The 20,106-nt window shown below is 66.1% G+C and overlaps 3 protein-coding genes across 3 annotated transcripts in view; 1 reads left to right on the forward strand and 2 right to left on the reverse strand.

The window, feature by feature from the left end:
• Window positions 1-1,738, reverse strand: part of CHLRE_14g627251v5 (uncharacterized protein) — a 7,446-nt gene extending 5,708 nt beyond the window's left edge. The window contains exons 1-4 of the mRNA XM_043070302.1: window positions 1,528-1,738; window positions 1,055-1,348; window positions 850-968; window positions 86-661 (exon numbers count right to left, since the gene is read on the reverse strand). Of these exons, the coding sequence (XP_042916975.1) occupies window positions 86-661; window positions 850-968; window positions 1,055-1,348; window positions 1,528-1,605 (1,067 nt within the window). The 5' untranslated portion in view covers window positions 1,606-1,738. The remainder of the gene's footprint in view (window positions 1-85; window positions 662-849; window positions 969-1,054; window positions 1,349-1,527) is intronic.
• Window positions 1,739-2,938: 1,200 nt separating this feature from the next.
• On the forward strand, window positions 2,939-9,571 carry CHLRE_14g627300v5 (uncharacterized protein). The gene is made up of 3 exons (XM_043070303.1): window positions 2,939-3,857; window positions 4,145-6,118; window positions 6,547-9,571. Exons 1-3 carry the CDS (start codon window positions 3,270-3,272, stop codon window positions 8,344-8,346), a joined length of 4,362 nt encoding a protein of 1,453 aa, XP_042916976.1. The 5' UTR covers window positions 2,939-3,269; the 3' UTR covers window positions 8,347-9,571.
• Window positions 9,572-9,919: 348 nt separating this feature from the next.
• CHLRE_14g627350v5 (uncharacterized protein) overlaps window positions 9,920-20,106 on the reverse strand; it is an 11,869-nt gene continuing 1,682 nt past the window's right edge. Inside the window, exons 4-12 of the mRNA XM_043070304.1 lie at window positions 19,180-19,226; window positions 18,801-18,892; window positions 17,427-18,497; window positions 16,712-17,187; window positions 14,605-16,522; window positions 14,118-14,177; window positions 12,666-13,454; window positions 12,169-12,327; window positions 9,920-11,887 (exon numbers count right to left, since the gene is read on the reverse strand). Of these exons, the coding sequence (XP_042916977.1) occupies window positions 11,732-11,887; window positions 12,169-12,327; window positions 12,666-13,454; window positions 14,118-14,177; window positions 14,605-16,522; window positions 16,712-17,187; window positions 17,427-18,497; window positions 18,801-18,892; window positions 19,180-19,226 (4,768 nt within the window). The 3' untranslated portion in view covers window positions 9,920-11,731. The remainder of the gene's footprint in view (window positions 11,888-12,168; window positions 12,328-12,665; window positions 13,455-14,117; window positions 14,178-14,604; window positions 16,523-16,711; window positions 17,188-17,426; window positions 18,498-18,800; window positions 18,893-19,179; window positions 19,227-20,106) is intronic.

The raw sequence follows: 20,106 nt of genomic DNA on the forward strand, positions 1-20,106 counted from the left end.
TTGCGCTGCGGCTGCAGCATCGCCGCCGGCATCTACGGGGCCGGAGCTTGAACCGCCGCCGCCGCCGCCACCAGCGCCACCGGACGACAGGCGCCCCTCGTCCACCTCCTCGGCTAGCGTCTCCAGCGGCGTCGGCGGCCGGTAGAAGCCGCTGCCACCGGCGGCGGCGGCTTGTGCATCAGCGGCGGCGGCGGCGGCAGCGGCGTCGCTGGCGGCAGCGGCGGCTGCCGCCGCCACTGTCGCCGAGCTTTCGCCCGCCGACGACCTGCGACCCTGCTGTGCGTCAGCTATTGCTGTTGTTGCTGCTGCTGACGTTAGCGCTGCAGGTGGCGGCGGCGGCGCCATTGGGCCCGCCGAGGCTTCGGATGCATACGGCAGCGGCAGATTCAGATCCGGATCAATGCCGCCGCCACCGCCGCCGCCGAGGCCGAACGCCTGACTCAGGCTCTGACTCAGGCTGCGCTGGCGCGTTGCGGTGGCGTTGGAAGGGCGCGAGGGCGGCCGCGGCGGCAGCGGCGGCGGCAGCATGGGGGAGCGGCCCGGCGCCCTCGGCTGCCCGCCGCCGCCGCCGCCGCCAGCACCGAAGGCCGCTGCGGCGGCGTTCTCATGGAGTGCGCCGCGCGGCACCGCCCTGGGCGGAAACTTCTGTCGCCATTTACCCCTGAGGAAAGAGAAGAAACGCAGTAAAAGGTAAGCAACAGAGAAGGAAGAAGGCGAGATGTATGAAAGCGACGGTGGGGACGTAAGGGGTGGGTAATGCACTGCTTGTTGACGTTGCAAAACCCGAGAGACACATGCACACGCAAACACACACGCCCGGCTGCCCCGTCGCCAACACCCTAGACACACCTGCGCTCCAGCCAGCTCCCGTCGCCGCCACCCACGCCGCCGCCGCTGCCGCCGCCGCCGCCGCCACCGAGCAGCGCCGACCGCTCCGTCAGCGAACCCGGAGTGAACGACATACGCCGCTGCAGCCGCGCCGCGCCGCCGCCGCCGCGCCGCCGCCGCCGCCGCCGCCGCCGCCGCCAGCGCCGCCGCCACCAACAAAACCGGCAACGCCGCCGGTGGCGGCGCCGCCACTCTGCGATGGCGTCGGTGGGCGCATCACGAGCAGCGCCGCCAGCATCCCGCCGCCGCCGCCGCCGCCACTGCTGGCGGCGGCGCTGGCGGCGCCGCCGGGAGTTACGACGCCGGTTACGGAGCTGGACGGGGAGGCGGCGCGGAACACGCCAAAGGGCGTGGCGTGCAGAGAACCGGCGCCGCCGCCGCCGCCGCCGCCGAGGCCACCTGTGCCGCTGGCAAGGGAGCCGCTGGCGAGTTCCTCGTCCACGTCCTCATCCACCACACCCTGTGGCCAGGCGGCGGGAGAACGGTTGCGGTGCGTGCGTACGGTATGCGGGGGCAGGGCCAGGGGGCAGGGGGCAGGGGCAGGGGGCAGGGGGCAGGGCGCAGGGCGCAGGGCGCAGGGCGCAGGGCGCAGGGCGCAGGGCGCAGGGCGCAGGGCGCAGGGCGCAGGGCGCAGGGCGCAGGGCGCAGGGGGCGCAGCTGCGGACTCCAAGAAATCGAGTAGTTCTGGTTGGTCGGGTGATGGAGCAGGGTCTGCATTTGATGTTAGGAGCAGAACCGGAGGTAAATGGAGCTCTTACGAGAGCAAGCCTACTACTAGAGTAGGTCGTCGGCGTTGCAGGTGGCACGTCCCAGAGGTCCAGAGCAGATGTCGCTCGCGACTCGCGTCAGCAAGTCCCTCTTGTAACCAATGCAATCTATCCCCTACTTGCGCCGAGGCTCAGCCCTTTTCCTAGCCGCGGGCACAACGGTCGTGCCTTGGCTCACCCTTGCCAGGGACGGGCACACCTACAGCATGACGGCCGTGAGTTCCTGATCCTCTAACACATACGCGCCGCTGGCCTTGCTTGGTGCAAACGCTGTAGTCACGCCAGGGACGCAGCCATCCATGCTTAAGAGCCGAGTCAATCAGTGCCTGCATGGACACATCAGCACCATTATGTTCCCGTAAATGGGGCCGGATACTCCAGCCGCACACCGCCCATGGCCTGGCGCCAGCCGGCCAGCGTACGTGCGGCCAGCGCTCGTATCTTACGAAGGCAGGGGCGGCGTCAGTGGCTGAGTTCCTTAAAATGGCTTCGTTTGGTTAAGGCTCCACCCCCGATCCGCACGGTTCGTGTATGTGCGGCTGTGCGTGTCGGCAATCTCGGCGGACGCCAATTGCGCGGGAATTTACCAGTGAACCCAATGCCCCAGGACATTCTCAAATGTCGACGCCGACACGACATGCCCACTCCTCCCCTGCTTGCCGCCGACCCAACCTCACTCTCCCGCCGTCAACACCCATAGATACAGCCCTCTGAGTCTTCTTACCATATGCCACGCAGGTTTCGGCATTGTAGTAGCCGCTGGAACCCAGGGGTGCTGGAACCCCTTGTGCCAGGAGTGCCGGGAATCGTCAAGGCCGCAGCACACGCGCACAGCGCACGCACTAACCAGGGCGCAAGCGTCCAGGCACTAGCTAGAACGGTTGCCCACACGTGCGTCCTGCCCACACACAAAGCCACCAACCACTGACAACCTCTCACGGGAGGGATCAGCGTCATACGGCAAGCGCAATACCATGCCTTCACCAACAGCCCGAGAGATGAAAGGATGCGCAGACGGCACAGTGTCCCAACCCTTTGGCCTGATACCCAAAGTCACAAACGTCTGGAGCGCGTCATGGGAGTTACATCGCGGTTGTGCGGTGTACAGGACGGGGGGGGGGGGGGGGGAAGGCCTGCCCCAATGCTTGATATAAATGCATTTTTGTAATGAGCGCAATGAAAATTTTACATTGATGTAATTTCCCATTGTACGTTGCCCTCTGGAGAATCCACCCCCCGTTTATTTAAAGTCGTCATGGACTGTGGACACTCATTTCGCCTTACAGATGCGCGCCATCCACGCCATACTGCAGCAGTTCAAGGGCAACTACGCACCCATAATCAGGGTGCAAAAGCAGGGAACCCTTCTCGCTCGGGCCCTAGCCCAACCCTGAAGTAGCGCCAGGCTTGAATCGTCCCTAACAGTCATATTTATTTGGCACAATATTATTTGCTTACTACATGCACAGCCTGGGTGGCACTCATCTTCTTTATTTACGTAGGAGTGCGCATGCACGCGCACTACCCATGTATTTAATGCGCTAGAAGCCTACAACGGTTAAAATCTGCGTGCTGGGCTAGCCGCCGCGAGCCCGGCGGCTTGCGGGGGGAGGAATGGCCCCGCTGTGCGCAGTTTGTGGCAAGCCCGATGATGCCGTTGGGCCTGATGACATCAGCCTAGGCCAGTTGAGGCAGTGCTGCTTCCTGACTAAGGACTGTGGTGCGAAATGCCCAAAACTTTTCCATTCGGTTTGCGCTGGGGTCAGCGCCGAGCACGGGCTGGTGTTCTGCGGCCAGCGGCGCATGCAGGGCGGCATAAGCAAGGTGCACACCAGCAAGCAATATGTTCGGCAGCTCAACACGGACCCGGCCTGGGCCAACGTGAAGCAGTACATCTCTAGCGGCTACACATTCCAGGGGCTGCGCTTCAAGCCCGACTGCGTTAAAGAAGAGAAGCGCTTCGTGCGCAAGCGCACCTCGGAAGTCATCGTGGGCACCAAAGGCCGGCGCAACCTCGTGCGCTACACGTTCGAAGATGGAGAGGAGGAGTTTCGCTTCCGCAAGGCACTGGGCAACCTAAACAACCAGGGCAAGATCCTTGACGGCCGCAGGAACAACCGCGGCCGCCCCCGTGGCGCCAGCACCGCTGGCGGCGATCGAGAGAGCAAGCGTCAGCGGACGGGCGACGCGGCCCCGGGGCAGGTGGGTCTATTGGTGGGAGGGGAGGGCGTGGGGCGACGCACAGGGACGCCGTGGGCTGGATGCACGTGGATGATGTCGTGGATGGGTGGCACGCTACACACATGTTAACCGGCCGCGCGGAGACAGAGGGATGGGGAAGAAACGTCGGAGTCGCTGGACAGCACCGGGCTGGGAGCATGCGGCTGTAGCAGCAAGCGGCTACTGCGGCCGGCCTGATCGGGCAGGCTGTCGGCCTAAATGCGCTGGTGCAGGCGGGGCAGCGACGTGTGGACCATTTGCTGGCGCAGGTGTCTGAGGCGGCGAGTGCAGCGCATGAGGCCACGGCGGAGGATGCAGATGCCCAGGTCGACACAGTGCGTGATGAGCTGGAGCAGCTCGACAAGCGCCACGATGAGGCGCGGGCAGCCGGCGCTGCCGCGGCTGCTGAGCATCAGGCGGCGCTGGAGGCGGCCCAGCAGCAGCTGGCCGACCTGCAGCAGCAGCTGGAGGGCGCTCGCGAGGAGGCGGCGGCCGCTTCGGCTGCTGCTGCCGAGGCAGCTCAGGCGGCTGACAGGGCGGCTGCATCGGAGCTGGCGGAGGCTAAGCGGGCAGCTGAGGCAGCAGCAAAGGAGTCACAGATGTCGAAGCGGGAGCTTGCTGCGACACGCCGCGCTATGGAGGTAGACAAGGAAGCAGCTGCAGCACAGGCCGCTGCGCTGCGCGCTGAGCTGGCTGCCCTGCAAGAGGAACTGCAGCAGCAGCAGGGCAAGGCAGCCGCGGCCGCGGCCAAAGCATTGCAGGAGCAGCAGGCGGAGCGAAAGGCAGCACAGCAGCAGCTGGAGTCAGCGCGTGCGGAGGCGGCTGCCGCTGCGACGGCAGCCAAGGCCGCTGCCGCGACCGCTGCTGGCGAGCTGGCAGCGGCCCGCAAATCTGCCAAGGCTGAGGCGGCAAAGAAAGAGGCGGAGGTAGATGCGCTGCGCACACAGCTGGCCGCCCTGCAAGCGGAGCTGCAGCAGCAGCAGGGCAAGGCGGCCGCGGCCGCGGCCAAAGCATTGCAGGAGCAGCAGGCGGAGCGAAAGGCAGCACAGCAGCAGCTGGAGTCAGCGCGTGCGGAGGCGGCTGCCGCTGCAACGGCGGCCAAGGCCGCTGCCGCGACCGCTGCTGGCGAGCTGGCAGCGGCCCGCAAATCTGCCAAGGCTGAGGCGGCAAAGAAAGAGGCGGAGGTAGATGCGCTGCGCACACAGCTGGCTGCCCTGCAAGAGGAACTGCAGCAGCAGCAGGGCAAGGCAGCCGCGGCCGCGGCCAAAGCATTGCAGGAGCAGCAGGCGGAGCGAAAGGCAGCACAGCAGCAGCTGGAGTCAGCGCGTGCGGAGGCTGCTGCCGCTGCGACGGCAGCCAAGGCCGCTGCCGCGACCGCTGCTGGCGAGCTGGCAGCGGCCCGCAAATCTGCCAAGGCTGAGGCGGCAAAGAAAGAGGCGGAGGTAGATGCGCTGCGCACACAGCTGGCCGCCCTGCAAGCGGAGCTGCAGCAGCAGCAGGGCAAGGCGGCCGCGGCCGCGGCCAAAGCATTGCAGGAGCAGCAGGCGGAGCGAAAGGCAGCACAGCAGCAGCTGGAGTCAGCGCGTGCGGAGGCTGCTGCCGCTGCGACGGCGGCCAAGGCCGCTGCCGCGACCGCTGCTGGCGAGCTGGCAGCGGCCCGCAAATCTGCCAAGGCTGAGGCGGCAAAGAAAGAGGCGGAGGTAGATGCGCTGCGCACACAGCTGGCCGCCCTGCAAGCGGAGCTGCAGCAGCAGCAGGGCAAGGCGGCCGCGGCCGCGGCCAAAGCATTGCAGGAGCAGCAGGCGGAGCGAAAGGCAGCACAGCAGCAGCTGGAGTCAGCGCGTGCGGAGGCTGCTGCCGCTGCGACGGCGGCTAAGGCCGCCGCCGCGACCACAGAGGAGTTGAAGCGACAGCTGGTGGACGTACGTGCGGGTGCGGCTGCAGCCGAGCAGCAGCGCTCTGGGCTGGCAGCCGCCGCTGACGCTCTTACCGCGCAGGTGGCACAGCTGCAACGGGAGGCGCAGCAGCAGCAGGAGGAGGCTGCGGCGGCTGCAGCCGCAGCAGCTGCAGCGGCTGGGGACGCCGAACGGTTGCTTGCGGAGCTGCGGGCGCAACTGCAGGCCGCAGGGGCCGAGCAAGCCGCTGCTCATCAGGCCCGTGTGCATGAGCTAGAGGCACAGGTGCAGGAGTTGCAGCAGCGGCTGGACAGCGCGGAAGCGCGGCTGCAACAACAACTGGCACAGGTGCGTTGGAAACACAGTTCGTCTCGCGATTGCATGGTGTTGGGTGTGCGTGTGGCGCAAGCGCCGGGCCGGGCACCCGGGGCATGAGGGCAGCGCGTCCCTAGAACATACAGCTTCAAGAAGAAATAGGTGAACGGGTAACCGCGGTGCAGCCATCTTGCTTCGGCGGCGGTTTGGGTGCGGCGCGATTGGTGCGGCGCACAGGCGGGCGCAGCGCGCGGGTTTGGACATAGCACGTCACGCCCAGGCCTTCCAGCCTCCGTCGCCACAACGCCCTCAACTCCGTTGCTGACCTGCTACCTGTATTCAGCTCAATCATCCCTTGCGCTCAGCTGCACTATCGCCCATTATGCGTGTCCTGCTTGGTTGCTGCGCTGCACTCCTGTACTCTTGCCCACATGGCTTGATCCACCACCCGACGCATACAGGCGCGGGAGGCGGCGTTGCAGCAGCAGGCAGCGGCTGCATCTGTCGCGGCGCAGCAGGAGGCGGCGGCAGCAGCTGCTGACGCGGCGCACCGGGAGCCTGAGACAGCAGCGGCGCACTCGGCGGAGGTCGCTCAGCTGCAGCAGCAGCTCGACGGCCTACGGGCTGAGCTTGCCGCCACGCAATCCGGGGAGGCGCAGCAGCAAGCAGCTGCAGATGCCACAGCGCAGCAGCTCGCACAGGCGCGCGCTGCCGCCGCGGCGGCACAAGCCGAGGTCGAGTCGCTGCGCGCGGACCTGGCATCGGCAAAACGCGCTACTGAGGCGGCGATCCGGATGGGGCAGGCTGGGGGCGCAGAGCTCCGGCAAGAGATCCAGGCTACTGCCGCCGCCGGTCAGGAGCAGGGCGCACAGGTGGCCGCCCTACGTGCTCAATTGGCTGCCAGTCAGGAGAGCGCTTCGGGAGCGATGGCAACATCAGCGGCCGCTAGGGCTGCCGCTCAGGCGGCTAAGGAGTTGGCAGACGCGGCAGCAGCCGCAACGGCTGCACACGCCGCGCGCGTGGCGGTGTTGGAGGAGCAGGCAGCGGCGCGCTCGGCGGAGGTTGCTTCACTGCAGCAGCAGCTCGACGGTGTGCGGACTGAGCTTGCCGCTGCGGCCACGATGGGGCAGGGACTGGAGGCGCAGTCTGGTGCGGCGGACCTTCGGCAGCAGCTGCAGCAGGCGCAGGCAACCATTGCGTCGCGCTCTGCGGCGATAGCACAGCTGCAGACGGCGCTGCAGCAGGCTCGGTCGGAGCTCACGTCCAATTCCAATATGGTAAAGGTCTTGCAGGCGGAAGCCACCGGGCTCCATCGGCGGGTGGCGGCAGCGCAGGCCGAGGCACGACGCGCTGTGGAGGTGGAGCGGGAGCTGCAGCGACAGCTAGCAAGCCAGGCTCAGGAGGCCGCAGCGAGCCGCACCGAGTTCGAGCAGCGGCTTGCAGCAGAGAACGCGTCGGTGCGGGAGAACTGCGAGGCAGAGCTGAGGGCTGTTTGTCACGCCGTGGCGGCTTTAAATAGGAATGCGGCCACACCTTGCGAGCAACTGTTGCAGTCGACGCGGGCTCGGGTGGCGGAGCTTGAGGCCGAGGTGCGGCAGCTGCGGTCGCAGCTGCAGTCCAATGCCCTGAAGCTGGTGCAGACGCTGTGCCCCCAGCTGCAGGCAGCGGGGCTCATACAGCCGGCCGCAGGGGCGGAGCTGGAAGCAGCCGCGGGGGCCGCGGCGTTGCCAGCAGCCGCGCCCGTGATGGGCCTCCCGGACCGGCCACCCGCCACTGCTGCTGCCGGTGCCAGCGCAGGCGGGGCACCGCTGGCGGTGCCGCTGGCGGCGGTGGCGCCGCCGCTGCAGAGTCGCCACCATGCCGGCAGCACATACCAGTGCCGGGGCTGGGGGATGCCAGAGCAGGCTGCTGTGGCGCAAGCTGCCGCAGCTGCGGCGGCGACGGCCAGGGGGGTGCCCGCAGCAGGGCAGCATGAGCTGGAGGAGCAGGTGAGGCGCGCAAGTCAAAGGCTCCATGCGCAACTCATGGCCCATGGCGGTGGCCTGCAGCAACAGCAACAACACCAGCAGCTGCAACAACAACCGCAGCAGCAACAACAACAGCAGCAGCTGCTACATGCCATGGGACCGCCAGCGCCACAGCTGCAGCTGCGCCCACTCCAACCACAACAGCAGGCCTGGCGAGCTCTGGGGCGCCAGCAGGAGCAGCAGCAGCAGTGGCAGCAGCAGCGGCTGCAACAGCAGCAGCCCAACCAGTTGTAAGCGTGTGTCAGGCGGTGGCAGTGCCCTAGACCTGTGCCACCCAACGCAGCAGCCTGAGTGTGTGGCCTCTGTACCTGTCAGCCGGCGCGTGTCCATGATGTGTCGGTCTGAGTCGACCTGACAACGTTAACAGAGCTGAGGGAAAAGCAAACGGCAGCGGCATCATATTCATAGCATGTGGATGCAGCAAACAGTTGCAGGCTAGTAGTAGGACCGCAGTGTAACTCGAACCTGCCTGTATTGATATGCCTGATTGTGTGCAGCGGCAACATCGTGCTGGCATTGTTTGAGGAGCGGTGTGAGAAGCAGGAATTGTTGCAAGAATGTCGAGGGTCCCGAAACTCCCATGCGGTTTGTGCGTGTTGTGGTGCTAGCTTCGGGAGCTTTGAGTTGGAATTGGACTAGTTGTTGTGTCGGAAGGTCCACAACAAATAGCGGCTGACAGAATCTTGCCTGTAGGTTAGATGTGCGTCCTGTTGTGATATGGCGGGGCGCGCGCACTCACATGCTCATAGCACCACAGCCCACAGGGCATTGGCACGGGGCATCTGTCTTGGGCTTCCTTGACGCAGCGAGTCAGGCAGTGGGCCACAGAGCAGTGCTCGGGTTCCAGTTGAGCAAAGGGCATATGTAGATGCCAGTCACGGTACTGGGTGTGGTGCCATACAGCAACTGGACGATGGCGCTCATTATTCGTTTGTTGTATTGATGGTGAGAGTTGACAACGGTTATGAAGCGCGAGACTCGAACTAAGGGAGCGCGTCAGGGGCGAGGGGCAAGCCGAGAGGCTTGCGGGCTGGTGCACTTGGACTCAGTAAAGCGGGAGACTGGAGTGAGGCTGGTACGCTTGGACTCAGTAAAGCGCGAAACTGGAACCCATGGCCATACAGGCAGCTCTGGTTATTCCCTCTCGAATGATTTAGCAGGGCTCGTATCTTGATCTTTCTGAAAGGACACGGCCCCCAATCCGACCCGCTGAAAGATGCCGGGCGCTTGTGCTTACCCTGCTCCTCTGTACTTGGCTGGCACCTACCCGACACATGCTGCTTGTGACGACAGTTGCTGCGGCAGTGGTGTGCTGGCCTGTGTTAATAAGACCCTGGCGAAGCAAGCGCGGCCACGTCAGGCTGCCAACGTCTCACGCCCACGTTTGGCCGGGTAGGCGCACGAACCGTAGTTTGGGGTAGAAGGCGCATGTCTGAAATGTAACGAAGCTACCGGTAACCAAAGATATGCACCCCTGCCTGCATCTCGCCCTTTTGGAATGTCACGAATGTGTGTGTGTGTGTGTGTGTGTGTTAAAAAGCAAAAAGGAAAACGTGTGTATGTGGAAGTGGCATGGGCACCCGTGCACATCCTATGCGCCCAGGCAGGAGGAGCCACCCAGCGTCCCATGCCAGCTGTCCCGTGCCTCTCCCCAGCTGTCCCACCCCAGCAGTCCCACATCCGCTGTCCCCTCCCAGATGTCCCTCCCAGCTGTCCCTTCCAGTAGTCCCTTCCAGTTGTCCCTTCCAGCTGTCCCACACCAACTGTCCCACCCCAGCTGTCCCTTCGGCTCCCTTCTCAAACGCAGCTTCAGCGAAATCTACAGCCTGCCCGACTCCCGGCGTGTGCGGCCTTCCGCCCGCCTTCCAAAACGCAACAGCCCCCGCCTCTCCTCGCCAGCCGCTCACAGCCGAAACTCTGCTTCTTTCTTAATCAGCCACAAACATCAGCCACAAACAATGCCTCGGAAACAACACCTCGGAAACTTCCTCCCATCTAGTGCGCGGCCACAGCTCCCCTACCGAACGTCGCAGCACCTATCCTCACCATCAGCAACGCTTCCTCACCTCCGGTTGTGTTGTTGGCGTATTGCACCGCATTCGGCCTGCCCGCCACAATTGTCGTACACATTCGGGCCCCTCTTCTGCTTTGCTTCGCCTTGTTCTTGCCCCTGCTTGTCACACTGTCGCCCGGCCATTGTTTTGCTGCACGCCGTTGCATTACGCTAGTGCTCGTCTACACAGCTCATCCGTGGACGCCGGTCGACTGCCTGCAGGTGCGCATCGGCTATGCTATCCGCGCGGTGTGGCGTCGCATTGAGTCTGTGTGGTGCTATCGCCTTGGCCGGGCGCCCGGAGCGTGAGGAATGCGCGTCAGCAAAACATCGACACAACCTGCCAGCTACCGTCGGTACAGTAACAGCGCGCGAACGACGCACCAATGCCTTGTCCCTTCTTGCTACGCATTTATGTGGGCACGGGTGGGAGCCACACACATCGGGACTACGCTTTCCTGCCCCTTGCCATGTTCCATCACGAGGAGCCACGTGGGGCGGGCCCTTGGGCGGGACCTTGCTTGGGTGGGACTAGCGACCAGCGATCCGGATGGATACCGTACCGTACCCAGACCGTGTTTTCCTGGACTGAATTCTGGCAGCTGGCAGCGGTCGCGAAAGCAATAACCACTGCTGCAGAGGCGCCTTGACGAATGTGCAGCCACGCACCCTGACAGAGAACTGATTGAACACCACCAACACACCATCTGTCCACGCCTCTCGCCCCTCATGCTTTAGGCCCCAACGGCCCGATTTCGCAGTCCACACCTGCACCCTGCCGCCGTCTTTATGTTTCGTGCAAACCTACATCGCTTGCAAAATCGACGCCGCAGCAAGTGCGGGCCTAATGACACGCGGGCCACAAACATTGTAGTTACCACCACGCACACCTCACACCACAACAAAATCACGTCCTCACGTTCCCCACCGTGCCACCGCCCCCCTCCTGCTGCTTCTACACACACACCTGCACTGCCACTCGCACACACCCCAACAGCTGTTTACACCATCACTCCCACTGCACACCTACTCCCCGCTGTCGCCCGGCAACTGCTTTGCTGCATTCTGTCTGCATTTTCTCTGCGGTTGCCTCTGGTGCTCATCCGTGGACGCTGGTCATCTTTCCTGCAGGTGCGCCGCGGCTCTGCATCGCGAGTGTGGCGTTGCGGTCTGTCTGTGTGGTGCTATCGCCTGGCCGGGCGCCCGGAGCGTGAGGAATGCGCATCAGCAAACATCCAGCCAGCCAGCAACTTGTCGGTACAGTAACGCCGGCGTTCGACCAGCCATGCACTTCTGCTCTGCCACTGCAAACTGTTTGCCGTCTGCTTACGGGTCTGGGCATCAGCTGCACCCTACGGGACCTCGCCAACCTGCCTTGAACCCTGTCCCATCACACACCTACTCCCCGCTCCTCGCCTCCGCTCAACCCAGGCCTCCCCGCCCCCGCCTCCTAACCAACCAACCAACAACTTCCAACCTCCCAACCCACCCAAGCAACCTTACCACCCAAACCCCAAACCTCACAACCCTTACAAACCTTACAAACCCCACAAACCTCCACATCCTTCAGCGCGCCATGCAAATGCCTGTGAAGCCAATCTTGCCCGCCTCCAGGTCCTCCACCGCCTGCTTGAGTCCGAACACGCCCACACTCAGGCACCCAGCCCCCATCACACCCGCCAGCGCCAGAACCACCAGGGACGGCCGCCCGCTGCGCCGCACCTGTGTGCACGGAAGGCGGGAAGGCGGGAAGGAACGTGTGTTCACAAAAGACGTTTGCTGGCGTGGGTTTGGGTCTGGGATTGGGTCTGGGACGGTATCATGGTAATTAGTCCCCTCCCCTCCCCAGCTGCACCCTACGGGACTTTATCAACCTGCCTTACCACTGTCCCCTCTCCCCTCTCCCCTCTCCCCTCTCCCCTCTCCCCTCTCCCCTCTCCCCTCTCCCCTCTCCCCTCCCCTCCCCTCCCCTCCCCTCCCCTTCCCCCTCCCCTCCGCCTCACCGCCCCCGCCACCAGGCGTGTGCCGCACAGACCCGCCACCAGGCTCGCCGCCCCGAACAGCAGCGCGTAGTCGCGGTTCAGTTTGCCCATCAGCGCGAACTGGGCCAGTGCCGCGGAGGAGGAGAAAAGCACCATGGCGCCCGCGGTGGCGGCTGTGACCTGGAGGGAGGGGGAGGGGAGGAGGGGGGAGGGGAGGAGGGTTTTAGGAGGGAGGAGGGGGGGAGGGGGAGGAGGGAGGTGGGGTTTGAAACGTCATTGAATGCCATTGAAAGACGCACCTCGCCTTCCAAAACCTAGCCAGCGCCCCCCCCCGCCTTCTGTGCCCTCTTTGCACACACACATCTGCCTTCGCATCCCTCTACCCTCTGCCGCGCCTGCTCCCCACGTCATCCTCACCTCCCATCCCTCCTCTTCCTCCCCCCCTACCTCCCCCTCCTCCCCCCTCCTCCCCTCCTCTCCCCCCAATTCCCCCCCTCCCCTGCCTCCCACCTCCTCACCTGCGGGTGCACGCCTATCTGCAGCAGCAGCGGCCCCATCACCATTCCGCCGCCCAGACCCAGCAGACCGCCCGCCAGACCCGCCAGGAAGGTGACCGCCAGCGTGCGAACAGGCGCAGTCAGCACCAGCGCCGCCGCGCCCTCGGCCCACGGGTCGGCGGCGGCGGCGGCGGCGGCGGCGGGGGAGCTGTGAAGGTCGTGGTGATCAAGGTCGTGATCATGAAGCTCGTGATCACGGAGGTCGTGATCATGAAGGTCGTGGTTGTCATCGTGGTCGTGATGTGGATCAGGCCTGGCGTGGTGGTGGACAGAGTCATCAGAGACGGTGAGATCCACGCTGGCAGCGGCTGGGGAGCTGGCGTCGGCGGCCGGGGTGGCGGCGACGGCCGGGTTGGCGGCGGCGGTCGGAGTGGTGGCGTCCGCTACGGGCAGGGTGGCAGCTGCCGCGGAGGGAACGGGCGGCGACGGCGGTGGCGGCGGCGGGGGTGGCGCAGGGGCCGGCGGCCGGGGCGGCAGCGGCGGCGCAGGCAACGCCGGCGGCGGCGCCAGGGGCCCCCAGTTCCGCTGCTCCCCCACACTCGCTCCACCAGCCCCCGTCGCCGCCGCCGCCGCAGGCCCCGCCCTCGCGCTTGCATCCACCTCCGCCGCCTCTGCCTCTGCCGCCTCCGCCGCCTCTGCCGCCGCCAGCTCCCACTCTGCCAGCAGCGCCTGCGCCCGGCGCTGCTGCTGGCGGCGTCCGGCCAGCGCTACGGCCACGGCGCCAATACTGACGCCCAGCATCGCCACCACCTGGGGAGGCGGGAGAGGGAGGGGGGGAGGGAGGGAGGGAGGGAGGAAAGGAGGTGGGGCGGGGGCTGTTAAATTCATGATTATTGAAGAAGTGAAGGCGTAGCCAGGAGGTGGGGGAAGATGGGGGAAGGAGGCGGGGGAAGAGATGGGGGAAGGTGGCGGGCACGCGCGCGGACGACTAGGGCTGGACAACATGGGCACGGTGCATAGCAACACGTGGGGAAGGGGTAGCAGGGGGAAGGGGGAAGGGGCAGCAGAAGTGCAAGTGCAACCCAAACCTAAGCGCCGGCCACCCAGCAGCGGAGTGGACGCCACATGTGGAGTGGACGCCGCAGGCACGACGGAGGGACCACGTGGGTTCTGGAACGAACCACCCCCTCCCCCCACCCCCCGACGGGCGACGATTCCTTGACTACTGAGACCTACTTCGTTGGGCTCGGGCACATAACCCCCAACCACCAAAACACACACACAACCAAACACACACACACAATCGCACACAGGCACGCGCGCACACACACACACACACACACACACACACACACACACACACACACACACACACACACACACACACACACACACACACACACACACACACACACACACACACACACACACACACACACACACACACACACACACACACACACACACACACACCTGCGCGACCACCAGTGACCACCAGCCTGGACTACACCGCAGCTGCTCCCGCCGCAGCACCTGGGGAGGGGGGGGGGGCGGGTTACAATCATAACTATGTTAGAAGTGAAGGCGTAGCCAGGAACAGTAGTGAAAGGAGGAAGAATGGCAAAGCGGCGCGGGGTTGTAGGTACCCGCCCAAACTGAGCCGAACCCACCCATGACGAAGAGCGCGGGAAAGGAAGGCGGAGACAAGGCATTGCGACATGGCGGGATGCCCCGGACACCTCAAGGCACACACGTCCACACAACGCACCAACACGTGCACCACCTCTGCCGCGACTCATGCAACTCGCCTCTCTCAGACCACGCATGTACCGTACACGCGCATACACATGGGCTCGGGCATTTAACCTCCCATCCCCCACACACTTTTACACTCACATACACACAGCCCCAAATGCCCCATACACACACATACACACAGCCCCAAAAGCCCCATACACACCTGCAGCCCCAGGTATGCCACCCACGCCGCCATCAGCGCCCCCACGCAGCCCAGCGGGATGAGGCCAAGCACTGCTACAGCCTCGGCGCCCCAGGAGGTGGCGGCGGCAGTAGCAGCAGTAGCAGCAGCCACAGCGGGCTTGGCGGCTGTAGCTACCGCGCGGCCGTCGCGTTGGCGCGTTGCGGAGGGCGGCGGAGTTGTGGCCTCCGCGGCAGTAGCAGCGGCAGTGGCAGCAGCTGGCGGTTGGTTGTAGCTGTCATGGGTCGGGGTGGGTGGCAGCGCGAGGGCGGCGGCGCCGCCGCTGCCGTCTGGCACGAAGCGCACGGGCTGTAGCAGCAGCGGCTGCTGATGCTCGTCCTCCCGCTCCTCCTCCTCCCGCCGTGGACGTTGTGCTTGCTGCTGCTGCTGCTGCTGCCGCTGCTGCTGCTGCTGTGACCGGTGCTGCTGCCGCTGCTGGTGCTGGTGTTGGTGCTCGTCCAATGGAAGAACCACAATCGTGATCGCCGGTTGCATGGGCTCCTCGTCAGCAGGAGGGGCTGTAGCACCAACCGCAGCAGCAGGCGACGCGGGGGCGACGGACTGGGCAATGGAGCCAATGGCGGCTGTAGCTGCCGCTGGCACTGCCGCTGCTACAGCCGTACCATGCGTTGGCGGCTGCAGCACTGGCGGCTGCGCCGAGGCCGCGACGCCGCCGCTATCTGCGTTGACGGCGGCGGCGGCGGCTGGGGCTGTAGCAGCGGCGACGGCGGCGCCATCGGCGGCGGCTTGCGCGGGCTGTAGCAGCGCCACGGCCGGAGAGGGCGCGGGCGTAGGCCAAGGTGTGGAGGCGGCAGAGCCGCCCACACTGCCGCTGCCGCTGCTGCTCCCAGTGCCGTTGCTGCTGCCGCTGCCGCTGCCGCTGCCGCCGGCGCCGCCCTGGCTGCGTGCCCGCTCCAACTCGCGATGGAGGGCGGACACAGGCACAAACGGCGACTTTGGCGTTTTGGTGGGACCCAATCCCTGCCTACGGTGGCTCTTATGCTGCGACGCTACCGCCGAGGTGTCAGATTTGGAACGCGCGGCGCCACCAACGGTCGCGACGGTTGCGGCGGTTGGACTGGCGGCAGCGGCGGCGGTTGAGATGGCGGTGGTTGTGGTGGTTGGGGAAGCGACCGCGGTGGTGTTGCTGAAAGGGCTCACACTCGCGCCATTCGCCGCCGCCGCCGCCGCCGCCACGGCTGTAGCAGCAGCTGTCGCGCACCGCGTGGCTGCAGCTGCGGCTGTAGCATCGCCGCCGGCATCTACGTGGCCGGAGCTTGAGCCGCCGCCGCCGCCGCCACCAGCGCCACCAGACGACAGGCGCCCCTCGTCCGCCTCCTCTGCCAGCGTCTCCAGCGGCGTCGGCGGCCGGTAGAAGCCGCTACCACCGGCGGCGGCGGCTAGTGCATCAGCAGCGGCGGCGGAGGCGGCCGCAGCGGCGTCGCTGGCGGCAGCGGCGGCTGCCGCCGCCACTGCCGCCGAGCTTTCGCCCGCCGACGACCTGCGCCCCGGCTGTGCGTCAGCTGTTGCTGTTATTGCTGCTGCTGACGTCAGCGCTGCCGGTGGCGGCGGCGGCGCCATTGGGCCCGCCGAGGCTTCGGATGCATACAGCAGCGGCAGATTCAATTCCGGATCGATGCCGCCGCCACCGCCGCCGCCGAGGCCGAACGCCTGACTCAGGCTCTGACTCAGGCTGCGCTGGCGCGTTGCGGTGACGTTGGAAGGGCGCGAGGGCGGCCGCGGCGGCAGCGGCGGCGGCAGCATGGGGGAGAGGCCCGGCGCCCTCGGCTGCCCGCCGCCGCCGCCGCCGCCGCCAGCACCGAAGGCCGCTGCGGCTGCGTTCTCATGGAGTGCGCCGCGCGGCACCGCCCTGGGTGGGAACTTCTGTCGCCATTTACCCCTGAGGAAACAGAAGAAACGAAGTAAAAGGGCAAGCAGCAGAGAAGGAAGAAGGTGAGATGTATGAAAGCGATGGTGAGGACGTAAGGGGCACGTAATGCATTACTTGTTGACGTTGCAAAACCCGAGAGACATACGCACACGCAAACACACACGCCCAGCTGGCCCGTCGCCAACACCCTAGACACACCTGCGCTCCAGCCAGCTCCCGTCGCCGCCGCCCACGCCGCCACCGCTGCTGCCGCCGCCACCACCGAGCAGCGCCGACCTCTCCGTCAGCGAGCCTGGAGTGAACGACATGCGCCGCTGCAGCCGCGCTGCGCCGCCGCCGCCGCCAGCGCCGCCGCCACCAATAAAACCGGCAACGCCACCGGTGGCGATGCCGCCACTCTGCGATGGCGTCGGTGGGCGCATCAGGAGCAGCGCCGCCAACATGCCGCCACCGCCGCCGCCACTGCTGGCGGCGGCGCTGGCGGCGCCGCCGGGAGTTACGACGCCGGTTACGGAGCTGGACGGGGAGGCAGCGCGGAACACGCCGAAGGGCGTGGCGTGCAGAGAACCGGCGCCGCCGCCGGCGCCGCCGCCGCCGCCGCCGAGGCCACCTGTGCCGCTGGCGAGGGATCCGCTGACGAGCTGCTCCTCATCCACGTCCTCGTCCACCACACCCTGCGGCCAGGCGGTGGGATAACGGTTGCGGTGCGTGCGTATGCGGAGGCAGGCGCAGGGGCAGAGGCGAGGGTAAGGGGCAGGGGACTGGGGGCAGGGGCAGGCAGGGGGCAGAGGCGAGGGTAAAGGGGCGGGACCGCACGCGGCCCATCTCGTTGTTGACCCCTTCCCTTTGCTTCCATGAACACACGTGCGCCTGCCCCTTAGTGCTGTCCATACACACACGCCCTCCCACCCACCAGCTCGTTGAAGGCCCTCCACGAGGTAACGGTGCTCAGCGACCGCGCATAGCCGCCGCCTGCGCCCCCAGCCGCAGCAGCAGCAGCAGCAGCCGCAGCCGATGAAGACACAGGAGGAGGCGCGAACTGGGAGGGGCGGGAGCTGCGCCCCGCCCTGCCGCCGCCGGCGCGCGCGTCGGCTCGCGGCATTGGCACCGGCGCCGCCGGCGGCGGCAGGCCCTCCATGCAGTCCCAAGAGTCCTGATTCTGAGTCTGTTGCTGTTGCTGTTGTTGTTGGCGAAGAGAGGACTGCAGTAGCGGTTGGTCGGAGGCAGCTGAGGTGGCGGCGGAGGCATAGGCGGTGGCCGTCGAAGAGCCGACAACGATGCCGCCGCCATACCGCCCTAGCAGCCCGCCGCCGCCGCCGCCGCCGCCGCCAGCTGCTGAGGTGGACAGGGAGGAGCCGCCAAAGGTTGCCTCTGTAAGCAGCAGCATGCTGCCCTCCAAGCTGCCCAATGAGGCGTCCTCCTCTCGGTTCAGGTTGCGCAGCCGCTGCCGGACCATAGGCTGTAGCGGCCGCGCCGCCGCGGCAGTAGCAGCCGCCGACAGGTGGCCACCGCCGCCGCCGCTGATAGGGCTGCTACTGCCAAGAGAGCGCGCCAGCCGTCCAAACAGGGTGCCGGCGCCGCGCGGCGAAGAGAGCCAGCGGCCGCCGCCGGCGGCAGGGGCGGCGGTGGCGGCAGCGGGCGCGCCGCCAGGGGCGGCGCCGCCGCCGCTAGGGGGCGTGGCGCTTGAGCTGTTGACGGTGGTGCCGGCTGTAGCAGCGCCGGCAGTAGCACCACTGCCCGCCGGCACCAGCGTGCTGCTACTGCCGCTGCTGCTGCCGGTGCCGCCGCCTGCTGTGATCAACGCCTCTGCCTCGCTGCGCGACCCCCCGTCTACGCCCCCAATCACAGGCGGGGGCGTGTATTGCGGCTGATACTCCTTTTCCGCCGCCTCCGCCTCCGCTGCTGCCGCCTCTGCCTCCGCCGCCGCCGTCGCGTCGGCCGCCCGCTTCATTTTATCTGTCTCAATCATCCACAGCGCCCGACCCTGTTGCGCGCCGTGTTTAAGACGTGTGTGACAAGCTTGACAGGCGTCTTCACTTGTTCACGCATACTTGCGCACATGCACAAACACACACGCACAGCCTATGCCCACGCTCGATCCTCCCCCGTCGCCGCACCCCCGCCACGCTGCCCGACCCCACCCTTGACTCCACCCTTCACTCCACCCAAACAAACGCACCAATACACACACACACACACACACACACACACACACACACACACACACACACACACACACACACACACACACACACGCGCGCGCGCGCGCACACACACGTTATCTTACCTTGCTGATGGTCTGTGTGGTGAGCAGCAGCAGCAGGAGCAGCAGCAGCGCCGTCAGTAGCCAGGAGGGCAGCATCACGTTCAGGAGCACGCCTGGGTATGTGCGTGTGAGTGGGGATGCAGGCATTGTGGTGATGGTGAAGAGAGGACAGGGAAGGGGGACTGGGACGGCTTCGGGGGCAGCCAAGCATCCGAACGGTTTGTACTTGATATGGAAGTGCCGACCTCCGGAGGCACAGCTGCGGAACGGGTCTCACGTGCCCCGGGACCGTCGTCCGCTGCGGCCTGCCTCACGTGTGTGTGCCAAGCGGCGCCACCCGGCGGCGGCACCACCTCCCCACTTCGTCCCACCCCATGTACGCCCCCCCCCCCCAACTCACCCATGCCCACCCCCACCAGCAGCACCGGCGTCAGCACCAGCATCAGCCTGCGCCAGGCGGGCCGAGTGGGACCGGGGGGGGGGGGGGGGTAACTCTGAACCAATCCCGTAAGGAAACAGTCGCGTTTCAAGGAGCAACTGCAGCCGCATATGCGAGCTATTGGGACGGGGGGGATTCGATCCATGACCAAGGCGTGGCCCTTATGGGGAAAAGCCAAGCTGCAGTTGCAAAGCCAGGCTGCAGTTGGATGACACAAGACCCAACTGTCCCAGTCCAGCCCACGTCCCCGCCTTACTTCCCCCTGCGGGCCCCCAATTCCCTTCCCGAGCCCCACAACTCCCACCCGCACCAGACCCAATCCTCGCCCCCTTTGCGTCTTCGCCCCCGCACCCTTCGCCGTGGGTTTGGGCACAGGTGCCCACCCCGCCCTGACACACCTCCAACCCCACCTCCCCCCATGACACGCCCCCCCCCCATCCGACCCCGCCTCATCCCCGCCTTGTCGGCTGCGCCTCCCCCCCTTTAGGATTGGCCATGTACCCAGCCACTCCTTCATTACTTTGCTTGCATAGAGGATGGTGAAAAACACCCATGGCGAAGACAAAAACGCATGTGACACGCCACCTCCCTCCCCCAACCCACCCCCCTTCATCCCCCACCTGAAATCCACCAGGTGCCACGCCTCCGGCCGCAGCGGGTGGCGGCGATGAAGATTGGATCCAAGAGCCGCCAAGCTGCCGGCCGTGATGCACGCCTGGCTAAGCGCCGTGCTGGCCTTGAGCTCTGCGAGAGATAGACAGCGAGGAGAGCGCGCGCGGCAGGGTTGCTAGGAGGCATTGTTTTCGCAAAAGGCGGGCTCGCGGTGTGCAGCCTTCCAGGACGCTGTGTATTGCACCTGAGAGGGAAGCTGACATAGGCTGCTGGGGG

This window comes from Chlamydomonas reinhardtii, chromosome 14 (assembly GCF_000002595.2).
Source record: "Chlamydomonas reinhardtii strain CC-503 cw92 mt+ chromosome 14, whole genome shotgun sequence".
NCBI lineage: Eukaryota > Viridiplantae > Chlorophyta > Chlorophyceae > Chlamydomonadales > Chlamydomonadaceae > Chlamydomonas > Chlamydomonas reinhardtii.

What these genes read in the sequence shown, in the direction of transcription:
- CHLRE_14g627300v5 (XM_043070303.1), top strand. Translation starts at nt 3,270, where the DNA reads ATGGCCCCGCTGTGCGCAGTTTGTGGCAAGCCCGATGATGCCGTTGGG. An exon ending in GCGACGCGGCCCCGGGGCAG is followed by an intron (nt 3,858 to 4,144) that starts GTGGGTCTATTG and finishes TTGCTGGCGCAG; the next exon opens with GTGTCTGAGGCGGCGAGTGC. An exon ending in TGCAACAACAACTGGCACAG is followed by an intron (nt 6,119 to 6,546) that starts GTGCGTTGGAAA and finishes CGACGCATACAG; the next exon opens with GCGCGGGAGGCGGCGTTGCA.